Consider the following 20895-nt stretch of genomic DNA (forward strand, 5'->3'; position numbering starts at 1 on the left):
ATTTCCTGTGAAGACCCTGACCAATATGTCATTTGAATGAAAAATGTGGGTAATACGCATTGGCAGGTCACATATCCCAAGTCCTATATACACGACCACATGAATGACTGCTTCAAGCCAGGGAGGAGTCTAGACTTTTCAGAATGTACCTAAGAATTATGTGCTTGTGAGGACAGAAGGCATCCTATTCTGGTAAAAGATAATATATGTCAAGAGATAAGTACATATTTCCACATAGACTAACCCAGAAATGAAAATTTGTCTATTTGTCAGGCACTTCAGAGAACTAAGGACTCTCAAATAATTCCAGGCCTGAAAGCAGTTTAAATGAAAGTAAAATACCATGCATGCAACTGATATGTACAGTACCATCTGTCCCAAGTTGCTAGCTTGAAAAAGCTAGCAACTAGGAATTTTCCCCATTGTCTTTGAACCTTGCCCTAGTCTCTTCCTTCCAGATGATCAAGTGAGGATTTGAAAAGAGCTGAAAATCTGTAGGACACAGAGTGTTAGATATAAAACAAATGCCTTCCAACATATGAGGACATAGACAAACTATGGTACGTTTTATGTGCGTGTGAAGTTGGTTCAGTCATGTTCAACTCTTTGTGACCCTGTGGGCTATAGCCTGCCAGGCTCCTCTGTCCAAGGGATTCTCCAGGCAAGAACACTGGAGTGGGTTGCTGTGCCCTTCTCCAGGGGGTCTTCCTAACCCAGGGGTCAAACCTGTGTCTCTGACAATTCCTGCATTTGTAGGTGGGTTCTTTACTGCTAATGCCACCTGGGTACATCTCAAAATGGAATATTACTTAGAATAAAAAAAGAACAAATTGATACAGATAACTACTTAGATGGGTCTTAGATGTTATACTGAGCTTTTTAAAAAAGCTAATTCCCAAAACTTGTACACTGTAAAAAAAAAAAATTGATGAAATCCAAGTAGGTCTATAGTTTAATTAACAGTATGAAAGTGAATTCCCTGGTATTAATAATGAACTAAAGTTATGTGAGATGTTATCAATGGGAATAGCTGGGTAAAAGTACTCTCTAATTTTGCAACTTCTGATAAGTATGAAATTATTTCAAAATTAAAAAATCTTTTACAGCATACGGAGAAGGCAATGGCACCCTACTCCAGTACTCTTGCCTGGAGAATCCCAGGGATGGGGGAGCCTGGTGGGCTGCCGTCTCTGGGGTCGCACAGAGTCGGACACGACTGAAGCGACTTAGCAGCAGCAGCAGTAACATCCCTATTTAAAATAATTCAAATCACTGGATTTACTTTGCAACTGCTTTTGTTCACTTGAAAGGAATAAGAAGAAAGGGGCCAGGATTAGTTTACATTCACTGCAATTCAGTCTTCTGCCTGCTGTACCTAGAAACTTAAAATATATCATCCACCCTGTACTTAGGTTGTACATCTCTAAGGCAGTGTCTTTTCCTGGTTCTTACAATCACAGGGAATAAGAAGCAACAAAAAATGAAGAACTTTGCTCATGGTGACATGGTCTGCCAGACACAGTCAGCCTCTAGGTCATTCACCTGACTGACTAATTATTGAATTTTCTCAAATAGATACAGATAATCTCAACTCCTCCCCTTCTTTCTTAGGGACAGATACTAGTAAATATCAAGTACAAACATGCAGAAGAGCCAGTTAACAGCCATCACAGCTCTGCACATACGGAATGGACAGAAACAACAGTATACCTCGGCCACACACATACCCCTTCTCCTGTTTCTAGTGCCAGGAGACTAGAGTAAGGGTCCATTTAAGAGGGAACAATGTCCTTTTAAAAGCCCAAGAGGACTTTGAACTCTTCAGTTATCTGGGGATATAGGTGGAACTTAGATAACTGGAGGCGTTTTTCCTCTTTGGACCCACTATTAACCACAGGGGATTTGGGAGGTCCTAGACTCTGAGGAGCCTTGAGGTAAGAAGTGGGGATGAACAGGAGAAAGAAAATGGCAACAAGTCTTTAAGGCTTGTACTGGACATACGGGGGAAAGAAAAGATGAACTCTGTCTAAGGTGTACCGTTCGGTTTTCTCTAGTGAAAGGAGGCAGGACTTAGGGACAGAAGCCTGCTCTGGCAATAAATACTAAATGTATTTGGCTGAATTCCTCAGGCATCTCCATGTAGGATGAAACCGAGGATAAAAACATCTAACATGGGACTTCCCTGGTGGTCCTGTGGCAAAGACTCTGTGCTTCCAATGAGGGCGCCTGGGTTCGATTCCTGTTTAGGGAACTAGATCCCACATGTTGCCACAACTAACAGATCCTGCATGCCACAACTAAAGACCTGATGCAGTCAAATTAATTAATTAATTATTTTTTAAAACCACCAAAAAATCTCTAACATTATAGGCCAGTGAGATTATGAAGTGAGAAGACTATGATCATTAGTGAGAAGACAAAGATGACATTTTGTGAGTTTACTGAACTTAATTTTTACATCCATGAATATTCAGGGTAGATTTCGGACTGAAAAAGGTAATAAATGCATGCTTGTAAAAACATTGGCTAATATTGAATTGGAATAATTGGATATAATTAGAATAATTATTTAAGAGTCAAGGTCCTATACACTTTATATCAAAACTAAATGACCATATAACTTAATCTATTTTTAAAAAGCATTAATGGATAGTTCTCAAATATTGGTACCACCATTTCTGTAGAGTAATTCTAAAGGAAGAATATATTTCTAATGATGAAGTGAAGTGAAAGTCACTCAGTCATGTGTGATTCTTTGCAACCTCTTGGACTGTAGCCTGGAGAAGGCAATGGCACCCCACTCCAGTACTCTTGCCTGGAAAACCCCATGGACAGAGGAGCCTGGTAGGCTGCAGTCCATGGGGTTGCTAGGAGTCGGACACGACTGAGCGACTTCCCTTTCACTTTTCACTTTCATGCATTGGAGAAGGAAATGGCAACCCACTCCAGTGTTCTTGCCTGGAGAATCCCAGGGACAGGGGAGCCCGGTGGGCTGCCATCTCTGGGGTCGCACAGAGTCAGACATGACTGAAGCCACTTAACAGCAGCAGCAGGACTGTAGCCTACCAGGCTCCTCTGTCCACAGAATTCTCCAGGCAAGAATATTACTAGAGTGGATAGCCATTCCCTTCTCCAGGGGATCTTCCCAACCCTGAACCCAGGTCTCCCACATTGCAGGCGGATTCTTCACCATCTGAGCCACCAGGGAAGCCTAAAAGCATATGAGATCTTAGTTTCCTGACCAGGGATCGAACCCACAGCCCCTGCATTAGAAGGTTGAGTCTTAACCACTGGACTGCCAGGAAATGTGATGAAACTACCCAGGAAATTCCTAAAGATTCTAATGATCTTTTCATTCAGTTTATAAATAAGGTAAAGAACCATTTGACTCAGTAACTTAAGAGTCACACTGCAAATCTGTCTTGTAGAATAAATTTAACTTTTAAAATGAATTTAAATTTTCCAATGAAAATGATTGTTTAAACTAGTTCTCCAGTTTAATTTTAACTCTAACATTTTTCAGTGTGTTTGGAACACCATACTATCTCAAGGAGTCCCTGTAGGACACAGATAGAAAATAAGTATTTAAGACTAAAGTAAGCTAGACTATGCATACGTCACAAAAGAGCACAATTAATCAGAGAAGTAGGAAGAAAAAAGCACACACACACAAAAATGCTAGCTTTTGTCCCACCAAATAGGACAAAAGTTTTTTTTACCAGTTTTCCCACCTGGTAAAACTGAAGGAGCTGTGAGTGACAAAAGTTTGAGATAGCAAGAGCCAGGAATGGAAAGATCCACCTCTTTTTCATCACCCTCCTCATCTTCATCTTCATCTAGGTCATCAGGAGTTTGGATTTCTGGTCTTACCTGAAATGATAGAGAAGGTGATACTAAAACCTTTTACTTGCCCTTTTCAAAGTTCATTGAGACTCATTGCTCTACAATGTCAAAAGATCATTAAAATTGATTTTCAAAATCTATTCATTTTCAAATTAACTAAATAGTAAATTCTAATCATCTTATTAGATACACTCCCAGATCAATGTAAAGAACTAATGGTAACATAGTAAGAAAATCATCATAAACCAGCATAAGCAATGATTACTAGAGAAAACTAATAAAAATTTTATGCCATCAGACAATAAAATGCAAACACATTCAGTATATTGAACTTCTATTATTTATAATTAGATATTTGCCTTCTCTGAATACATTTTTTTTTAAATCGGTGATTTTAGCTATATTTCTATGATAAAGCTTAAAATCTTCTAGTAGGATATATAGTAGAGATCAGGAAGACACAGAATGCTTTAGTTGACTTATTGTTTGACTCTACAGTTTGTTGCAAGAGAATATAAAAACACTAAAATCTGTAATTGGTAGCTCTACTTTACTGTGTCTAATTTGCCATTTGAAGATTTGTGATTAGTTAGGTTTGTTTGAACCAAAAATTAAAAAGGTAGAAAGATTACCACTATTGTAATTTCCACAAGATATAACTGTCAAGCAATTAATTAAATTTTTAATACTTTCAATGACATACCATTGTCATGCCCATGGAGATAATTAAGCATTAGGGGAGGAAATCAAAATATATAAAAGTGGTTGCTATAACCATAAAGTGCCAGAACCCAGTCATTACCATTAGTCTGTCTCCCAGAGTTATTTTTAGAAATAATTAACAATTCCTGCAGACTGCCTTCTTCATAGGTCCCCAAAGCACTGTTCCATTTAGGAACTGCACTGAGTCAGGAAACTTGCAAGGGGATAAAAGAAAACAGGGATAAAATGTTTCTCAAGTATAATAACCTCAACTCTGATGAAGCCTTTCAACCATAACTAGTGTTCTTTTTTGCTAGTGAAGGAGTGAAAGCAGCCTGACTATCGAGTACTTTCCAAGACAAGATTTAATTCTGATTCAATCTTGAGGACCTAATTCTCAGAGGACTGAGCCAGCCATAATTACAGAGATAACAATGATGTATGCTCTGTGGAGGGCATGCCCGCTTTTGCTGCTATCAGTGTATACCAGAGAAACCGTGGCACATTTGCAAACCTTTTCGTTCTGACAAGGAGGGTTTTCTGAGTATCTCTGGTCTGCTTGTATACTTGGAATTTGCCACATTTAGTATCCTCAAGAGATATCCTAGAGATTTTTTTTTTTGGCCATACCTGTGGCATGTGGGATCTTAGTTCCCTGACCAGGAGTAGAATCCACATTCCCTGCAGTAGAAAGGAGGATTCTTAACCACTGGACTGCCAGAGATATCCTCTATCTTAGAGATTTTAACTATTCCTAGCTGCCTAAAAAGTTCTCCAAAAGGAGTTGGTTCTGGGTCTGTTTACCTTGCTTCTTGACTTTTTACACATCATAGTACAAATTGAAAAAAGTATTTGAAGGGCATACAGGGGGAAACAGACAATAATGCTTACAGCTGGAGACTATATGAATAACACTGGTTACCACACCAGAGCATCAGTGTGTGCATGCTAAGTCACTTCAGTCATGTCTGACTCTTTGAGACCCTATGGACTGTTGCCCCCCAGGCTCCTCTGCCCATGGGATTCTCCAGGCAAGAATATCGGAGTGGGTTGCCATGCCCTCCTCCCAGGGACTTTCCTGACCAGGGATTGAACTCGTGTCTCTTATGTCTCCTGCATTTGCATTGGCAGGTGGGTTCTTTCCCACTAGTGCCACCTGGGAAGCCTCCAGAGTACCACAGCACTGGGAAACTCTGCAGCGTGTCATGTTCACAGAGATAGGGGACTCTGGGAGGTGGAAGGCAGCACTAAACTCTTAAGCTAAGATGAAAACTCAGAGGGATGGTGCAGTTGTGGAGAAATCAGAACACTTACACACTGTTCATAGGAACGTAAAATGGTACAGCCCCTATGGAAAATAGTTTGACAGTTTCTCAGAAAGTTAAATGCAGAGTTACCCAGTAGGACTGCCCAACAATCCTATTCTTAGGTATATGACCAAAAGAAGTAAAAATAAATGATCACACAAAACTTGCCCATCAACGTTCATGAATGTGAATACATTAGTGGTAATAGCCCAAAAAAATGGAAGCAACTCAAATGTCCATGAGCACATATGGCATATCTATACAATGGAATATTATTCAGTCATAAGTGGGTATTAAATGCAGATATGTGTTACTCATGAACTTGGAAAACATTATGCTAAGTGAACAAAGCCAGTCACTAAAGACCACATATTATATGATTTCATTATAGGAAAAGTTCAGGCCAGGTAAATTTTTAGAGACAGAAAGCATACTAATAGTGCTGGGGAGCGGGGGGGGAAGGGTAATGGGAATTGGTGGCTAATAGAATGTTCTAAAATTAGATTGTGGTAGCTCGGTGATTACATGAACAATTCTTTGAACACACTAAAACCACTAGAATTGTATGCTTTAAATGAGTGAACCGTATGGGATGCAAATTATATCTCAATAAAGTTGGTGGCTCAGATGGTAAAGAATCCACCTGCCAATGTAGAAGACTTGGGTTCGATCCCTGGGTGGGGAAGATCCCCTGGGGAAGGGAATGGTAACCCACTCCAGTATTCTTGCCTGGAGAATTCCATGAACAGAGGAGCCTGACGAGCTACAGTCCATGGGGTCACAAAGAGCTGGACACAACTGAGTGACTAACACTTTCACTTTTCAAAGTTGTTTAAAAAGAAAGGAAGGAAGGCTATAAGAAAGAGAGGAAAGGGGAGAGAGTATGATCTGGAGGAGGGAGCAGCTGAGGAGGTAGCCACATAAGCGGAAGCATAGGAAACAGAAGTAGAAGCTGCCGCACCCTTCAGATGGACCTGAACTGGCGTGTGAACTATGCCAGATCACCAAACACTCTTATTACCAGAATTACTTCATATAAAAGAATATGATCTTTTTTGCACACATTTTAGCTTATCCAGTGTTTCTGCTCAACCTTATAATATATATATATATAAAATATATAAAAAATGATTTAACAACATTTGTCTATATCTTATATATGCATATATTTTAACAAAGAAATTAGAAATGTACTGTCATTTAAGTACAGAAATACTCTGCCTGCTTATAATGGTATGATTACTCCTTCAATTATGTTTCTTCAAAAGTGAGCTGATTCTCCTGAACAGATTAGCACTTACTGTTAGACCCTGGCTTCATTACACATCCCTCCTCCTCCGCTCACTTTTCTTCAAGCATTTGTTCCAGCTTCCCTATACTAGTCCCAGCCTTTTCCCTTGACTTGTATGCAACAATGGAATAAGATCAACATGCGTACAACTAGGGAAAATCGAGGGAAGACTTATGAAAGAATACTTGTTAAAATGATAAAATGTTGGTAACTGCATCACATTAGCTACTCAAACATCCAGGGGAAAAAAAGAGGGGGGGGCTCTTTTCAGAACATACACACACACACACACACACACACATGCATGCGTGCACATACAGACACCAACTATGCCCTTCCAATTACAGCTAAGCTTTGCTGAAGAAACTTAAAGGGAGAGCCAAATATAAAATAATAAATTACTATTAAAATCTGCTTTAAGTAGAATATTGAAAAGCTTATCCTACAAAATGCTTCACTACACATTCTGAGCCAGACAACCTTTCAGCCATTCTTCTGTGTGTGCAACATATAAAAATCCACGAGTTTGTGGATAAGCAGAGAATTTTATTTGGAACATGTCAAGTATCTGCATAAATTCATTTACAAAAAGAAATAGCTTCTGATGAATGCAATGACATTCACTTAAATCAAAGCCAAACAGGTTACACCACATTAATACCAACCCAGGGTGCATAATGAATTCTTTTATATTACTCACTTCTAAAATTAACTCCAGAAATCAACAACACAATCTACGTTAAGAGCTTTATAATAAAAAGTTCAATTTTTAAACAGCCAAATATTTTTTAATGAACCCAAGTCACAGAAGAATCAACTGAAATGTTTATCCATTATTAACTGTTTTACCAGAAACACAATTCTCTATAGTTTTTTTTTTTTGGTTTGTTTTTTCCTTTTGTTTCATTTGTGGGGTGTTGGGGGGCGCTAAATAAGGCGAAGGAGAAGGATAAATAGCTAAAAGACTAAGAAATACAAACTAAATGGGGAAAAAAATCATTCTATTTAATATTGAAATAAGTCCTCAAAGAAGCCCCACTGAATTTTTTAATCAATTTTAGATGTGCATATTTCAAATGATTAACAATACTGTTACAAATGAATAAACACATGGATTCATTCAACATTCCCAGCTCATAAGACCACCTCAGTTCAGTTCAGTTCAGTCGCTCAGTCTAAGACAGCCTAGCACTTAGTATATATATGTCCAATAAATAATTATTAAAGCAATGCAACTGTTAAGTGTCTATGAACAACAATCCACAGAAGTCCCTAATAATACACCAGTGACAAGAAAGATGAGTTAATGAATCTGGTATTCAAATCCCTAGCTCACATGGTATCTTATTCAGTTCTGCTCTCCACAGACATTTTCCATCTTACCTTACATGCACTGTTTCATTTAACCCTACACCTTCCTGCTGATGTCTGCCACTCCTTTAATGGCTTTTGATTTACCAGCCTGTTAGCTTTCTTTCAACAAGTTTCACAGTTTAAGTGGATGCAGCAATGAACAAGAAATCTTTCTTTAGTAAATTTAAAGAAAGGTATACTTACAAAAGTAGTTGAACTATATTCCACAAAAGTAACCATGTGGATATTATCCACTGTGAAGGTGAAAGTCGCTCAGTCGTGTCTGACTCTTTGCAACCTCATGGACTATAGAATCCATGGAATTCTCCAGGCCAGAATACTGCAGTGGGCAGCTATTACCTTCTCCAAATCTTCCCAAACCAGGGATCGAACCCAGGTCTCCTTCAATGCAGGTAGATTCTTTACTGAGCCACCAGGGAAGCCCAATTATCCACTGTATCTACTTTTTTTATTTTTTAAAAATATGTATTTAGTTGGCTGCATTGGGTCTTAGTTGTGGCACTGGGAATCTACGTTGTGTCATGCGGGATCTTTCATTGTGGCTCACAGACTTTCTAGTTGTGGCACATGGGCTTAAGTTGCTCTGTGGCATGTGGGATCTTAGTTTCTCCTACATTGCAAGGTGGATTCATAACCACTGGACTACCATGGAAGTCCCCATTGTATCTTTTTAACATTTTTTTTCTACTTGAAATTCACAGAATGTTTTGCTAACAGATTATTTCACAAGTTTCCATAAATAGAAAAAGAGACTGTGGGAACACTTTCACTGGAAAGGTATACAAGTAGCCTTCAGTTTTGTGAGTAAGCCAATTGCCCGTGGTGCAGAGTGAGTGAACTTGATAACAAGAAGGAATCTTAGATCTTACAACTAGAAAAGTCCCTACCTGGAGAGACTTCTGAAACAGTTCAAAGTGTGCTTTCAGAGAAAGGGAATCAGTTTCACATTACTGCCATCATCCACAACACAGAGGCGGGAGCTGACTGGTTGCATCCTTTGCCTATGGGGACTTGTTTGGAATATGAACATATTGACCATTCTGGGGGCTTTTAGTCCTTCAAACAATCAAACTGAAAATCAGTAATGAATAAAAAGAAGAATGGATGGTGCGTGGCTTTGGAAGTAATGATTTCTTTACATGGAGGAAGGTCCTCTATATCAGAAGCTGGGGCTTGGAGGGAGGTAGACTCTGTTAAACCATTAAGTCCTCTCACCTTAATCCCAGTTGAGAGAATGATTCCCTGGTGGCTCAGTCAGTAAAGAATCCACCTACAATACAAGAGACCAGGTTCGACTCTTGGATTGGAAAGATCCCCGGGAGAAGGAAATGGCAACCCACTCCAGTATTCTTGCCTGGGAAATCCCGTGGACAGAGGAGCCTGGTGGGTTACAGTCCATGGGGTCACAAAGAGTTGGACGTGACTAAGTGACTTAACCACCAAACTACCACCAGTGAACCAGATACCTGTAGAAGTGAGTCATATCCCAGAAGGGGGTTAGGGCAGGAAAAAAAGGCTGAAAAAGCAGGGCTAAAATAAGTCTTAGAGATTTCCTTTACAGACCTTCAGGCTCTGCTGGTGAAAACCCAAGCATATATATAAACCCAACTCTAAATCACTACTCTTTACATTGGAAGATATAAAGAGCTATTTATGGTTATTCAAGGATCTGAGGATATAGGAGTGAGGTTAAGAAAGTAATATTTGACTGAGTATAGCACTTAACTAAGTATTAACTCTAACAAACATAATCAGAAACTGAACATAACCCTCAAGTAAGATAAAATACAGGGCTTCCCTGGTGGCTCAGCAGTAAAGAATCTGCCTACAATGGAGGAGACATGGGCTCGATCCCTGGGTCAGGAAGATCCCCTGGAGAAGGGAATGGCAACCCACTCCAGTGTTCTTGTCTGGGAAATCCCATGGACAGAGGAGCCTGGCAGGCTACTGTCCTGGGGGTCACAGAATAGTTGAACACGACTTAGCAACTAAACCGCCACAGAATAAAATATAAACATATCAACATTTAAAGAGGTGGAGACTAAATAGTAAAGAGTATATGGCAGTTATTTAATAAAAGCTATTATGCCAGCTGGAATATTTCAGTAATAATAGCTAAAAATAAGGCAATCATTATGTTGTGATCTAAGTTAGAAAATGCTTATTTAAAATAATAATAACAAAAAAGTATCTTTCTAGAAACTGTAGCTAACCTATTGGTAAGAGTCTGTAAATCAAATATACATGTAACTTTTTCCTTTGTCTTTCTTTTTTTTAAGAAGCTATGGGTATTGCTGATCACCATAGTGCAGTCTGAAATCCCATCTTTTTAAATGTTATGAGTCAAAGAACAAATCTTTTCTTAAGACTTCCTGTTTGTGATAACTGCATGACAAGCTGGCTGATCTGTCTTTGAGTTCTCAGTAACACGGGAAATCCTGCCTTGTGATGGATTTGGTTTTACAAGAGCCTATCATCAGTCCCTTCAATTCAATTCAATAAACAGAAGCTTGCCTGGTTCCTACTGGCATCTAATTGTTGAATAAACTCAATCCAGAAGAAACAATCAACCCATTTTAAAATGCTTGAGGATCCCAAGAAATTCATAACAAAATTTCTTGCCATTTCACCCCTAGAATGGATTCTGGGTCATGTTACACATAACTTTTTCTAACACAATGTCTTCCTCACTTTCTAATGGCATTCAATAAACATTTGTAGGGACCTCTTTGGTGGTCCGGTGGTTAAGCATTGCCTTTCAGTGCAGGGGTTCAGGGTTTGATCCCTGGTTGGGGAGATCAAATTGCCAACAGCCGCTGGATCATCAAAAAAGCAAGAGAGTTCCAGAAAAATATCTATTTCTGCTTTATTGACTATGCCAAAGCCTTTGACTGTGTGGATCACAATAAACTGTGGAAAATTCTGAAAGAGACGGGAATACCAGACCACCTGACCTGCCTCTTGAGAAACCTATATGCAGGTCAGGAAGCAACAGTTAGAACTGGACATGGAACAACAGACTGGTTCCAAATAGGAAAAGGAGTACGTCAAGGCTGTATATTGTCACCTGGCTTATTTAACTTATATGCAGAGTACGTCATGAGAAATTCTGGGCTGGAAGAAGCACAAGCTGGAAATCAAGATTGCCGGGAGAAATATCAATAACCTCAGATATGCAGATGATACTACCCTTATGGCAGAAAGTGAAGAAGAACTAAAGAGCCTCTTGATGAAAGTCAAAGAGGAGAGTGAAAAAGTTGGCTTAAATTTAGCTCAACATTCAGAAAACGAAAATCATGGCCTCTGGTCCCATCACTGCACGGCAAATAGATGGGGAAACAGTGGAAACAGTGGCTGACTTTATTTTTCTGGGCTCCAAAATCACTGCAGATGATGACTGCAGCCATAGAATTAAAAGATGCTTACTCCCTGGAAGGAAAGTTATGACCAACATAGATAGTATATTAAAAAGCAGAGACATTACTTTGCCAACAAAGGTCCATCTAGACAAGGCTATGGTTTTTCCAGTGGTCATGAATGGATGTGAGGGTTGGACTGTGAAGAAAGCCGAGTGCCGAAGATTTGATGCTTTTAAACTGTGGTGTTGGAGAAGACTCTTGAGAGTCCCTTGGACTGCAAGGAGATCCAACCAGTCCATCCTAAAGGAGATCAGTCCTGGTATTCATTGGTAGGACTGATTTTGAAGCTGAAACTCCAATACTTTGGCCACCTGATGTGAAGAGCTCACTCATTTGAAAAGACCATGATGCTGGGAAAGATTGAGGGCAGGAGGAGAAGGGGACAACAGATGATGAGATGGTTGGATGGCATCACCGACTCAATGGACATGGTTTGGGAGGATTCCTGGAGTTGGTGATGGACAGGGAGGCCTGGTGTGCTGCGGTTCATGGGGTGGCAAAGAGTCGGACATGACTGAGAGACTGAACTGAACTGAACTGAGGAGTTAGGACAAAACATAAAACAGAAGAAATATTGTAAAAAATTCAATAAAGACTTTAAAAATGGTCCACATTAAAAAAAAAACTTTAAAAAATAAAATAAACATTTGTATGTTTTTGAATTAGCAGTAACACTAAACATGAAACCATACACTTTACTCCTTAATATTACCTGAGAATTGAAAGCTGGTTATATTAGGTAGATGTTATAAAAGGTTGGTTGTTTTTAGTCTAAAAACTGAGAAAATATCATATAATGTGTTAACACTTAAAAGAGAGTGATACCTTCTTCACCCAGTTCTCCAGGACTATCATTTCAAAACAAATAAATAGCAGATTGTTTTCACAAGGCATCTCAAGTCTCCATCACAAATAAAGATCTTTGGGTGCCCAGGTGATAGAAAACCATACTCTGTGTAGTCTGGGTTTGGGTAAAGTGGTTCCAGAGTGACAGAGATCTGCTTTGGGCACAGGAATACAGTCATACAACTGGTCACCTTATGGAGACTACATTTTGCTCCATACATGTCTTCCATTTGCTTCAAAGAGATTTAAATTCACTATCTGTGACGTCTAAGACCTCTATAATCTATAACAGATAAAACAAATAGTGAATATAAATTCTTATCTTTTAAGCACAATATATCTACAGTTACAGGTAAGACTCTCTTCCATAGAGGGATACAAATAAAGCTATACACCCAGGAGAAAAGAGACAGCAGTGAGAAAGCAGAAAGCTCTACCTCTTCAGGCAGATGAAGAATCGTGTGGTCCCCGGCACCAAAGTGTGACAGAGATTTATAGGCAGCATTTGCGACAACTGGGTCCTAGTAAAATAAACAAAAGAAATGGCATATATTAAATATCAACTCTGGAGGAAGAAAAAAAATTTTCCCTCACCAACCTTAATGTTCTATAGTCAGTGCTTTGGAAATGGTATTCACGCCTCACTTAGTATGTCCCAATTAAAAGTAGAGAGTAAACAGCATTGGGCAGACACATAAGAAGCACCAAGTATTTATCCTCGTTGGGACATTAAACATAAAAATATGATTCTTCTCTGATTCTTCAGCTACTTCACCGGGAAAGTTGATCTTTTGGAATCTAAGCTTTTTCACTCGTGAGTTGGGTACAATATCACCGACATTTTTTTCTCCATATTTCTTGATTGGAAATGACATTAAAAAATGGAGTGGGCTTTTTATTCATTTGATGTCCTTATTGGTGGGAAAGGGGCAAAGCAGGAAAGAGAAAGGACCATTAAAAATGAGAGACAATGGCAATAGTCCCTCTTCATATCCATCAGCATCACAAAGTATTAAGTGCATTTTATGGTGAAAATGTATTAACTGGCATAAATTAAGAATAATTTTAAAAATCTAAACTTGTAGTCATAATTTTTAAATCAAAAATTTAAAATTTTTATCCTATTCTTATAGTTCTTTATAACACAGTTCTATAATTCTTATAATATTCTTGTATTACAATTCCTACCCCAGCTTGGTTCTGTTTCTCTGACACCCTTCTGATAGTACCTTGTTTTGAGTATGGTTCCAGAGGAAGCTGAGGACTTGAACTTTAAAATTCTGAAAAATCAACAAACAACAGAATAAATTCTAAGACAAAGATAAAATTGACAGTAATCAATCTAAAGCAGCAAATGTCAAAAGTAAATCACTTTCAAAATTATACCACTTGTAACGAACTTAATCTGTACTTACTTATCATTCATAAAATGAAAACACTCAGATTCATCATCCAAACATATGGATATGTTAAATAAGGTGAGACTTTTAGATTATTAAATTTCACTTCACTTTTCACTTTCACTTTTCCCCCAACCATTTCTTACTGACCTCTCAAATCTCAGTACAAATGTTAGATTACTCTCTTCTTTCAGGCCACTATTCCTAATCCCCTACCCAGACGAGAGTTCTCCCTTTTCCAAGCAGCCATATGGCACCTGGCACAGTTTAGCATTTAATGTGATTATCTGGGTATGTGGTTAACTCTCTCCTAGCTTGTATAATCATTAAAGGGCTATCTGTCTTTCTCATTTCAAAGGCTGGTATATAAAGAATATAAAGCCCACTCCCTCAAATGACAAATATTTAATAAATAAGTGAGCATAAAAAGCCATTTATCTTCCGGCACTTAATGTCTCCTTCATTTTAGCCACATCTAACTTCTTGTCCTGATAGATCATATGAGGTTCTTTTATACCTCCTTGACTTTGCATATTCTCTTCAAAACTTCAATGGAAAGCAATCTTTAGTAATTCTTCATGATCCTAGTCCAACAGCACCAACTAAATAAGGTTTCTTTAGTGTCCTCCTAAGATGCTGGTCACGTCCACCACCATACTCTCCTAACCCTTTGAATGCACTCAACAAATGCTATTGTAATTATTATTGCTTATGTCTATGTCCTTTACCAACTTTTGAGCTTTCAAAGGCAGGGACTGACAATGTGGTATAATGGAGCTAGAAAGTGCTGGGTTTAGAAAACAGCTTTCACTTAGAAACTGAAGTATTGGCTCAGTTATTTGTCTTGCATGTAGCAGATACTCAGTAAATATTTGTTTAATGAATGAGTCAACCTCTCAAAACCTCAGATTCTCTTGTTATAATATGAAAAATACTTTCTTATCAGATATTAGAAGTAATACTTTGACATAAAGTAACTAGTGCTGGGACTATAACTACTTAAAATAGTATCTATTATTATTTATTAGTATCTCTAAGGCCTAGTACAGCTTTAATAAATATATCCTGAGTCAAAGAATGAATGTATCCAGCACTTTAAAAAGCAAATCAGAAAACACATTAATTGAAACATGGACTCTATTTTCAACAAGCTTATATTTTAATGGAGATAATATTTGTGTACATGTACCTGAAGTAAATATAAAATAGAAATAAAAGTTCTTAAGACAGTATAGATAAAGAACTTAAGGAATAACAGACTCCTGCTTGAAGAAAAAGTCTCAACAGATGGGATAACTTAAACTGATTCTTTATTTCCTAAAATAGACTTTAAAATTAGAGATGAAAAAGAAAGTAATTCAAGACAGAAAGAACAACATGAACAAAGGAAAAAAAAAAAAATAGAAAAATTTGGAAACAGAGAAGGAAACTACAAGTGGTTTGGTTTCCCTGGAGTGTGGGAGGCAGAAAAATAGAGTGAGGTCCAATTCTAAAAGACCTTTGGCTCCGTATAAGGCAACTGGACTTCATTTTTAGGTAAAAAAAATGCATTTGAGGTGAGGTGACATGGGATAGCAATAACCTAAGAAATGCTTTGGGAAAATTACATTTAATTCAGGCTTACATGCCAACAAATTCTAAGCAATTAACAGAAAAAAAAAAAGTACTTACACACAGGAAAAGAGAGGGGGAAGGAGAAAGAGAAGGAAAGATAAAGTGGGAAAGGTGGGAAAAAAGGAAGGGACAGAGTGAGTCAGAATGACGGATGGAGAGGGGCTTTCTCTACATTTCTCCCCTTCTGCTCCAGGTGGGCTCTGGTCACTGAAGGAATCTCCCTTACTAGGAGAAAACTGATGGATAGAACATCCCAAAGCTGCTATTTGAACAACAGGGGAATCCTAATATGATTACAAGCATGAAGATAAACCAAAATAAAATGTCAGTGGAAAAGAATGAAAATTTGAAGGGAAAAAAACACAGTCCAAAAGACAACTTATACCAATGTAAGCAAACATAAAAAACCAACACACAAATCACTTCACACTTTAATCTGTAATAAAATCTGAAAAACTCAAAGTACAGGCAGCACAAAGGTACATGAGTTCAGCTCTTGAAGACAGAAAATAAATATATACAACACAACATACAAAGTCCTTATTTTGGTTTTTAGTCTGAGCTCCTTATCAGTAGCCTGGCAGACTTTCTGACATCATAAAGGTATGTACCCGTGAATGGCAGTCATAAAAAAAAAACTGTTGGTGAATTATATAATCTAGGAGTCTGATTCTTTTTTTAATACCCCCAAATAAAAGCCCAAATGTGAGAATAAACCCACAATATCCTGTACTGCTTCATTCATTCATTCAATAACTAGTTTCTGAATACATATTATGTACCATGCTAGATATTGTGTCCTTGGTGAGGACAAATTTGATTTTACTCACTGTGTAGCATTTAGAATGATTAGAGCAAGTATTATCTTACACTCCTGTCTTATCATGTGATCTAAAACAAGTAAGGGGCTATTCCTGGAATCTTATGGAGTTTATCAAACTCTGTGAAGCACTAAATCAAAGTAAAAGTTTACCAAGACTTCAAGTGAAAATTAATTGAAGCTCTTTGAAAGAAAAGTAAAAAACATGAGCTTAAATGAGGTTATAGCTACAAAAGTGGAGATATAAATGAATCTGCCACCCTCTCATTTCATTCAAAGAAGAGAAAATAAAGAAAATGTTAAACAGAAGCGCATGAATCTTTTAGCAAAATGTCTTCCACCAAGTAGTTCATTACAATGCCAAATACTGACTAGTTCATAAAATTATTTTCCTTTCCTAGGACAGTTTGATTTTACAGTCATCTTCATGGAAGAATATACACGAAGAGCGAAGATGTATATTGAAAATGTAAACTATTAATAACACACAAAAAATAAAATCTCTATGCCCAAGCTAGAAGCAAAGCACAAATAACACTATGTCTACACTACTGGGAAAGTCTGCCCTGCCTTACTAAATCCTTTATAATACTTCCTAGAATTTTAAACACCAACAAGACACATTTAAACTGTTGGTCTCACAAATTGTATTATTTTAAAAACATACTGGCTTTTAATAATCTTGACTATACTTTCATAATGAAACTTGGCATCCTTCATGTAAGTAAGTCTTAAAGACAGAGGACTGATAAGGGTGGATATCCATCTATTCCTAGGAGTCCATAAAGATATCATCATGTTCGCAGAACTAAAAGCGCTAAAGGATTTTTGGCAAACACGAAATTACAAATAATTTTTTCCCAAAAGTCATGGTAAAGCACACATTTCCCCAATGTGGAAACAGACAATTTGTTGAGATCCAAACACATACCTCATACTCAGCTGTATTGACTGTTAAGGAAGGAACCAGAGAAAACAGTTCACTGAGGGTCTTCAAAATGAGAGGCCTCGTGTCACAACTCAGCTTTGGGGAGAGAGCATTCCAAGTGGAGCGAATACAAACCACCTGTGAAGCAAACACAAAAGTCAATACCTAACAAAATCTCAGCTCATCTGAAGCCATTAGTAAAGGGTACTGTCTTTTATTATGAGGAAGCTTAAGAATAAGAACTCTTAGAAGATAGGATTTGATAAGTTATCACCTCTCAGAAGAAATTATATAAACTAACATAAACTGTTGTTGAAGAAGATCCAGCCTGCCTCCCACAACTGCTTTTTTATAGCTTTATTTTGGTTAACCAAAGAAATAAAACTCTCTCTCTCTCTCATGCATGAATATACAGATTAGCTACACAGATTAACACCAGATTAGCTACAAACATTGCTGAATAGCCATTCTCCGAAAACAAAGACAGGTAAGATAACGCTAGTACATTTCTAAATCCAAGTATTCACAATTTTTTATAGTTTTCCATCTTGCTGAAACTATATTACCACTCAGAAAATTGAGATGTTAGTAAATACAAATAAAACACTCTCAAATCATCTTACAAATTTCTAAATGAGGTAAGTGAATTATTTTGTTATTTAAAATAGTAACTTAAAACTTTGTTTTAAAAGTCATTTCAGATTTTAAGAGGCTGTTAAATGATAAAAATTAAACTAATAAATGTCATTTCTAGCTTGATCCAATTTCCTTAAACCAAGTATTCTTAGGCCATTTCAAGATCTGATTTATGGATGTTCAAATATCTTCTTAAGTTCAATTCCAACTACAACAGATGATTTCTTCACTTACAGATATTTTACTAAAACTTTAAAACTCAGGCAGGAAGAGTGACAACACACATCAATTAGAGTTGGACAAGGATTAATCTTTCTAAAACACTACAATCTTTTATCTTAAGCTTCAATTAACATACACAATTTATTTTCATATACTAACATAAACTGGGTTTCCCAGGTAGCTCAGTGGTAAAGAATCTGCCTGCCAATCAATGCAGGAGACGCAGGCTGGATTCCTGGGTGAGGAATATCCTCTGGAGTAGGAAATGGCAATGCACTCTAGTATTCTTACCTGGGTAAATCCCATGAACAGAGGAGCCTGGCAGCCTGCAGTCCATGGGATCGCAAGGAGTTGGACATGACTGAGTGACTGAGCACACACACTAACTCAAATTATTTAGGAAACACTATATAAGGTAAGTGAATAATATATACTTAAGGACACAGATTAAGGAAAGACTCAAATATAGCAGAAAGTATTTCAGAAAACTTGGATTCGGTGCTTTTGCTCTTATTTTCCACTTTCCATGAAAGAGCAGAAAAATGCTCTTTGACTTGGGATCCACTACAAATTTGGATTCCACCATCACTAAGGGTTTTACTATCTGTCAGGAATGACATTAGGCACATTTATACAAATATTACAAAACAGCAATATTTGAAATTAAAAAAAAAAACAACAACAAAACAATCCTTTAAAAGCTACCAACTCAACATAGAGTATATACCCAGAGTAGTATACAGCACTAAGAGGAATAATAAAATATAATCTAACCTTCAAAGAATTTACCACCTTATCGGAAAGAAAGAGAAATGTACATAACTCTAAATTATTGGAAAACAAAAGGTACATGATAAGATTTTGAAATATTTCCAACAGAAAATAGGCTTAGGAGGAATCCAGGTAGGAAAGCTATGTCAGTGAGTGGGAATCATCAGAGTGTCAAGAGGCAGAAAGTCTAGAGATAGGACTTGAAGATGGAATGGAAAGAAATCAGGCAGACCTTTCACAAGGAAGTGGAAAGCATAAGCCAAAACACAAATAAAGCTAGTTGTAGGCATGCATGAGTCCTGGTGAAGAAAGGCTGGTGTAGATCAAAGAGCACCTAGAATAGCAAAGCAGTTTGGATCAGAATCAAAAGGAAAAGGAAGCCTCCAGAGATTTCTGAGTTGGGCAATAAACTAAATTCCAAGGTTATTTTTGAAAGATTCTTCTGATAGTCTATAGTCAAACTCAAAGCTGTCATGAACTTCTCTAATTCTTATTTCTCCCTAGTCCTTCACATAAAGAGCCTCAAAAGTTTTCCAAAAAGCAAACGCTCAATATAATGATTATCCATGCCTTCTCCTTATTTTAAATGCCTATTTAATTCCAACCTTCTTTGTTTCAAGACCAAGTTCACATCTCAATTCTACAATTAACTTTTCTCTTACAATTCAGGCCTTATTTTATCCCTTTCTTTCCTCTAACTTCCAGCACTTAAAACTCTATACTTTTCAACTTAGCATTTAATTATATACTGCCTAGTATTGTTCACTATTTTCATGAATATAAATTGTCTTCTCAACTAGATATTGAGCTCCATGAAGACAATGACCACATCTTCTAGTTCTCACTCCCTGCTCATCTAGCACACTAATAATTATATCAGATTACCAGTAGTTATCAACTACTGATGATACTGGAACCTGAGAAATAGTAAATCTGAGATAGAAAAGGAAAGCATTAAAAGGTCTTGGACAATGAATTGGAAATTAAGATGATTTGGGCCTAGAGACCTGGGTGAATAAAAAGCAACTTAATAAAATGGAGGGGAAGCTGGAAGGAGCATCTTTGCAGGAAATGGGGGGATGGATATGTTTTACTGGAGTTCATGGAAAGACATCCAGAGAGAAATATTCTGCAGGCATTAGGGAAAAACTCAGATGTAAGGCTGGCTAATGACAGTTTCGTCATTTAAACATTTGTATATATCAAAATCCAGGAAGAAGTATAGTCTCATACATGTTCTGATGCACTTTGCAGATCAACAAAAAAGATGCCTGGCCACCAATTATGGAAGTACAAAAAGGGGCCTTGTTTTTTCCATAGTGGTGAATGGGGAGTGAGGCGACATCTTCCAAGTATTTTCAAAGGTTTACACATTTTAAAAGTCTTGTAAAGTTTAAAAATAAAATAAAATTAAAAAGAAAAAGTCTTTTTCCTAAAAAGTTTGGAAACGAATGCCTGAAATAGTACTCTATACACAGACAATGAGAAGACATTCTAGCATCTCAACAGTGAATTGTGCCTTAATTGTAAGCAAGGTATACCTGCCAGGAATTATCAGTAAATCTAGGCTTGCCCATACACAATCAGGAGCAGGGAAGTCTTTAATAAAGAATGCTGCTTTCTCTGACCTTCCCAACACTGGGCCTTTCTTGACTAGATCTTAGAGATCGTCTGACCCTGAGGGCTCCTTGGATTCAACCTATTACCACCTTGCTATGTCCA

The 20895-nt window shown here is 37.5% G+C and overlaps 1 protein-coding gene across 4 annotated transcripts in view; it reads right to left on the bottom strand.

The window, feature by feature from the left end:
- The window catches only part of FOCAD (focadhesin), a 305178-nt gene that overhangs the window by 113506 nt on the left and 170777 nt on the right, over positions 1 to 20895 (bottom strand). For all 4 annotated transcript variants that reach the window (XM_055577935.1, XM_055577936.1, XM_055577933.1 and 1 more), the window contains 4 exons: positions 17548 to 17682; positions 14012 to 14062; positions 13220 to 13303; positions 3732 to 3870 (listed from right to left, as the gene is read on the bottom strand). In XM_055577935.1, coding sequence (XP_055433910.1) covers positions 3732 to 3870; positions 13220 to 13303; positions 14012 to 14062; positions 17548 to 17682 — 409 coding nt within the window. The remainder of the gene's footprint in view (positions 1 to 3731; positions 3871 to 13219; positions 13304 to 14011; positions 14063 to 17547; positions 17683 to 20895) is intronic.

This window comes from Bubalus kerabau, chromosome 4 (genome assembly GCF_029407905.1).
Source record: "Bubalus kerabau isolate K-KA32 ecotype Philippines breed swamp buffalo chromosome 4, PCC_UOA_SB_1v2, whole genome shotgun sequence".
Taxonomy (NCBI): domain Eukaryota; kingdom Metazoa; phylum Chordata; class Mammalia; order Artiodactyla; family Bovidae; genus Bubalus; species Bubalus kerabau.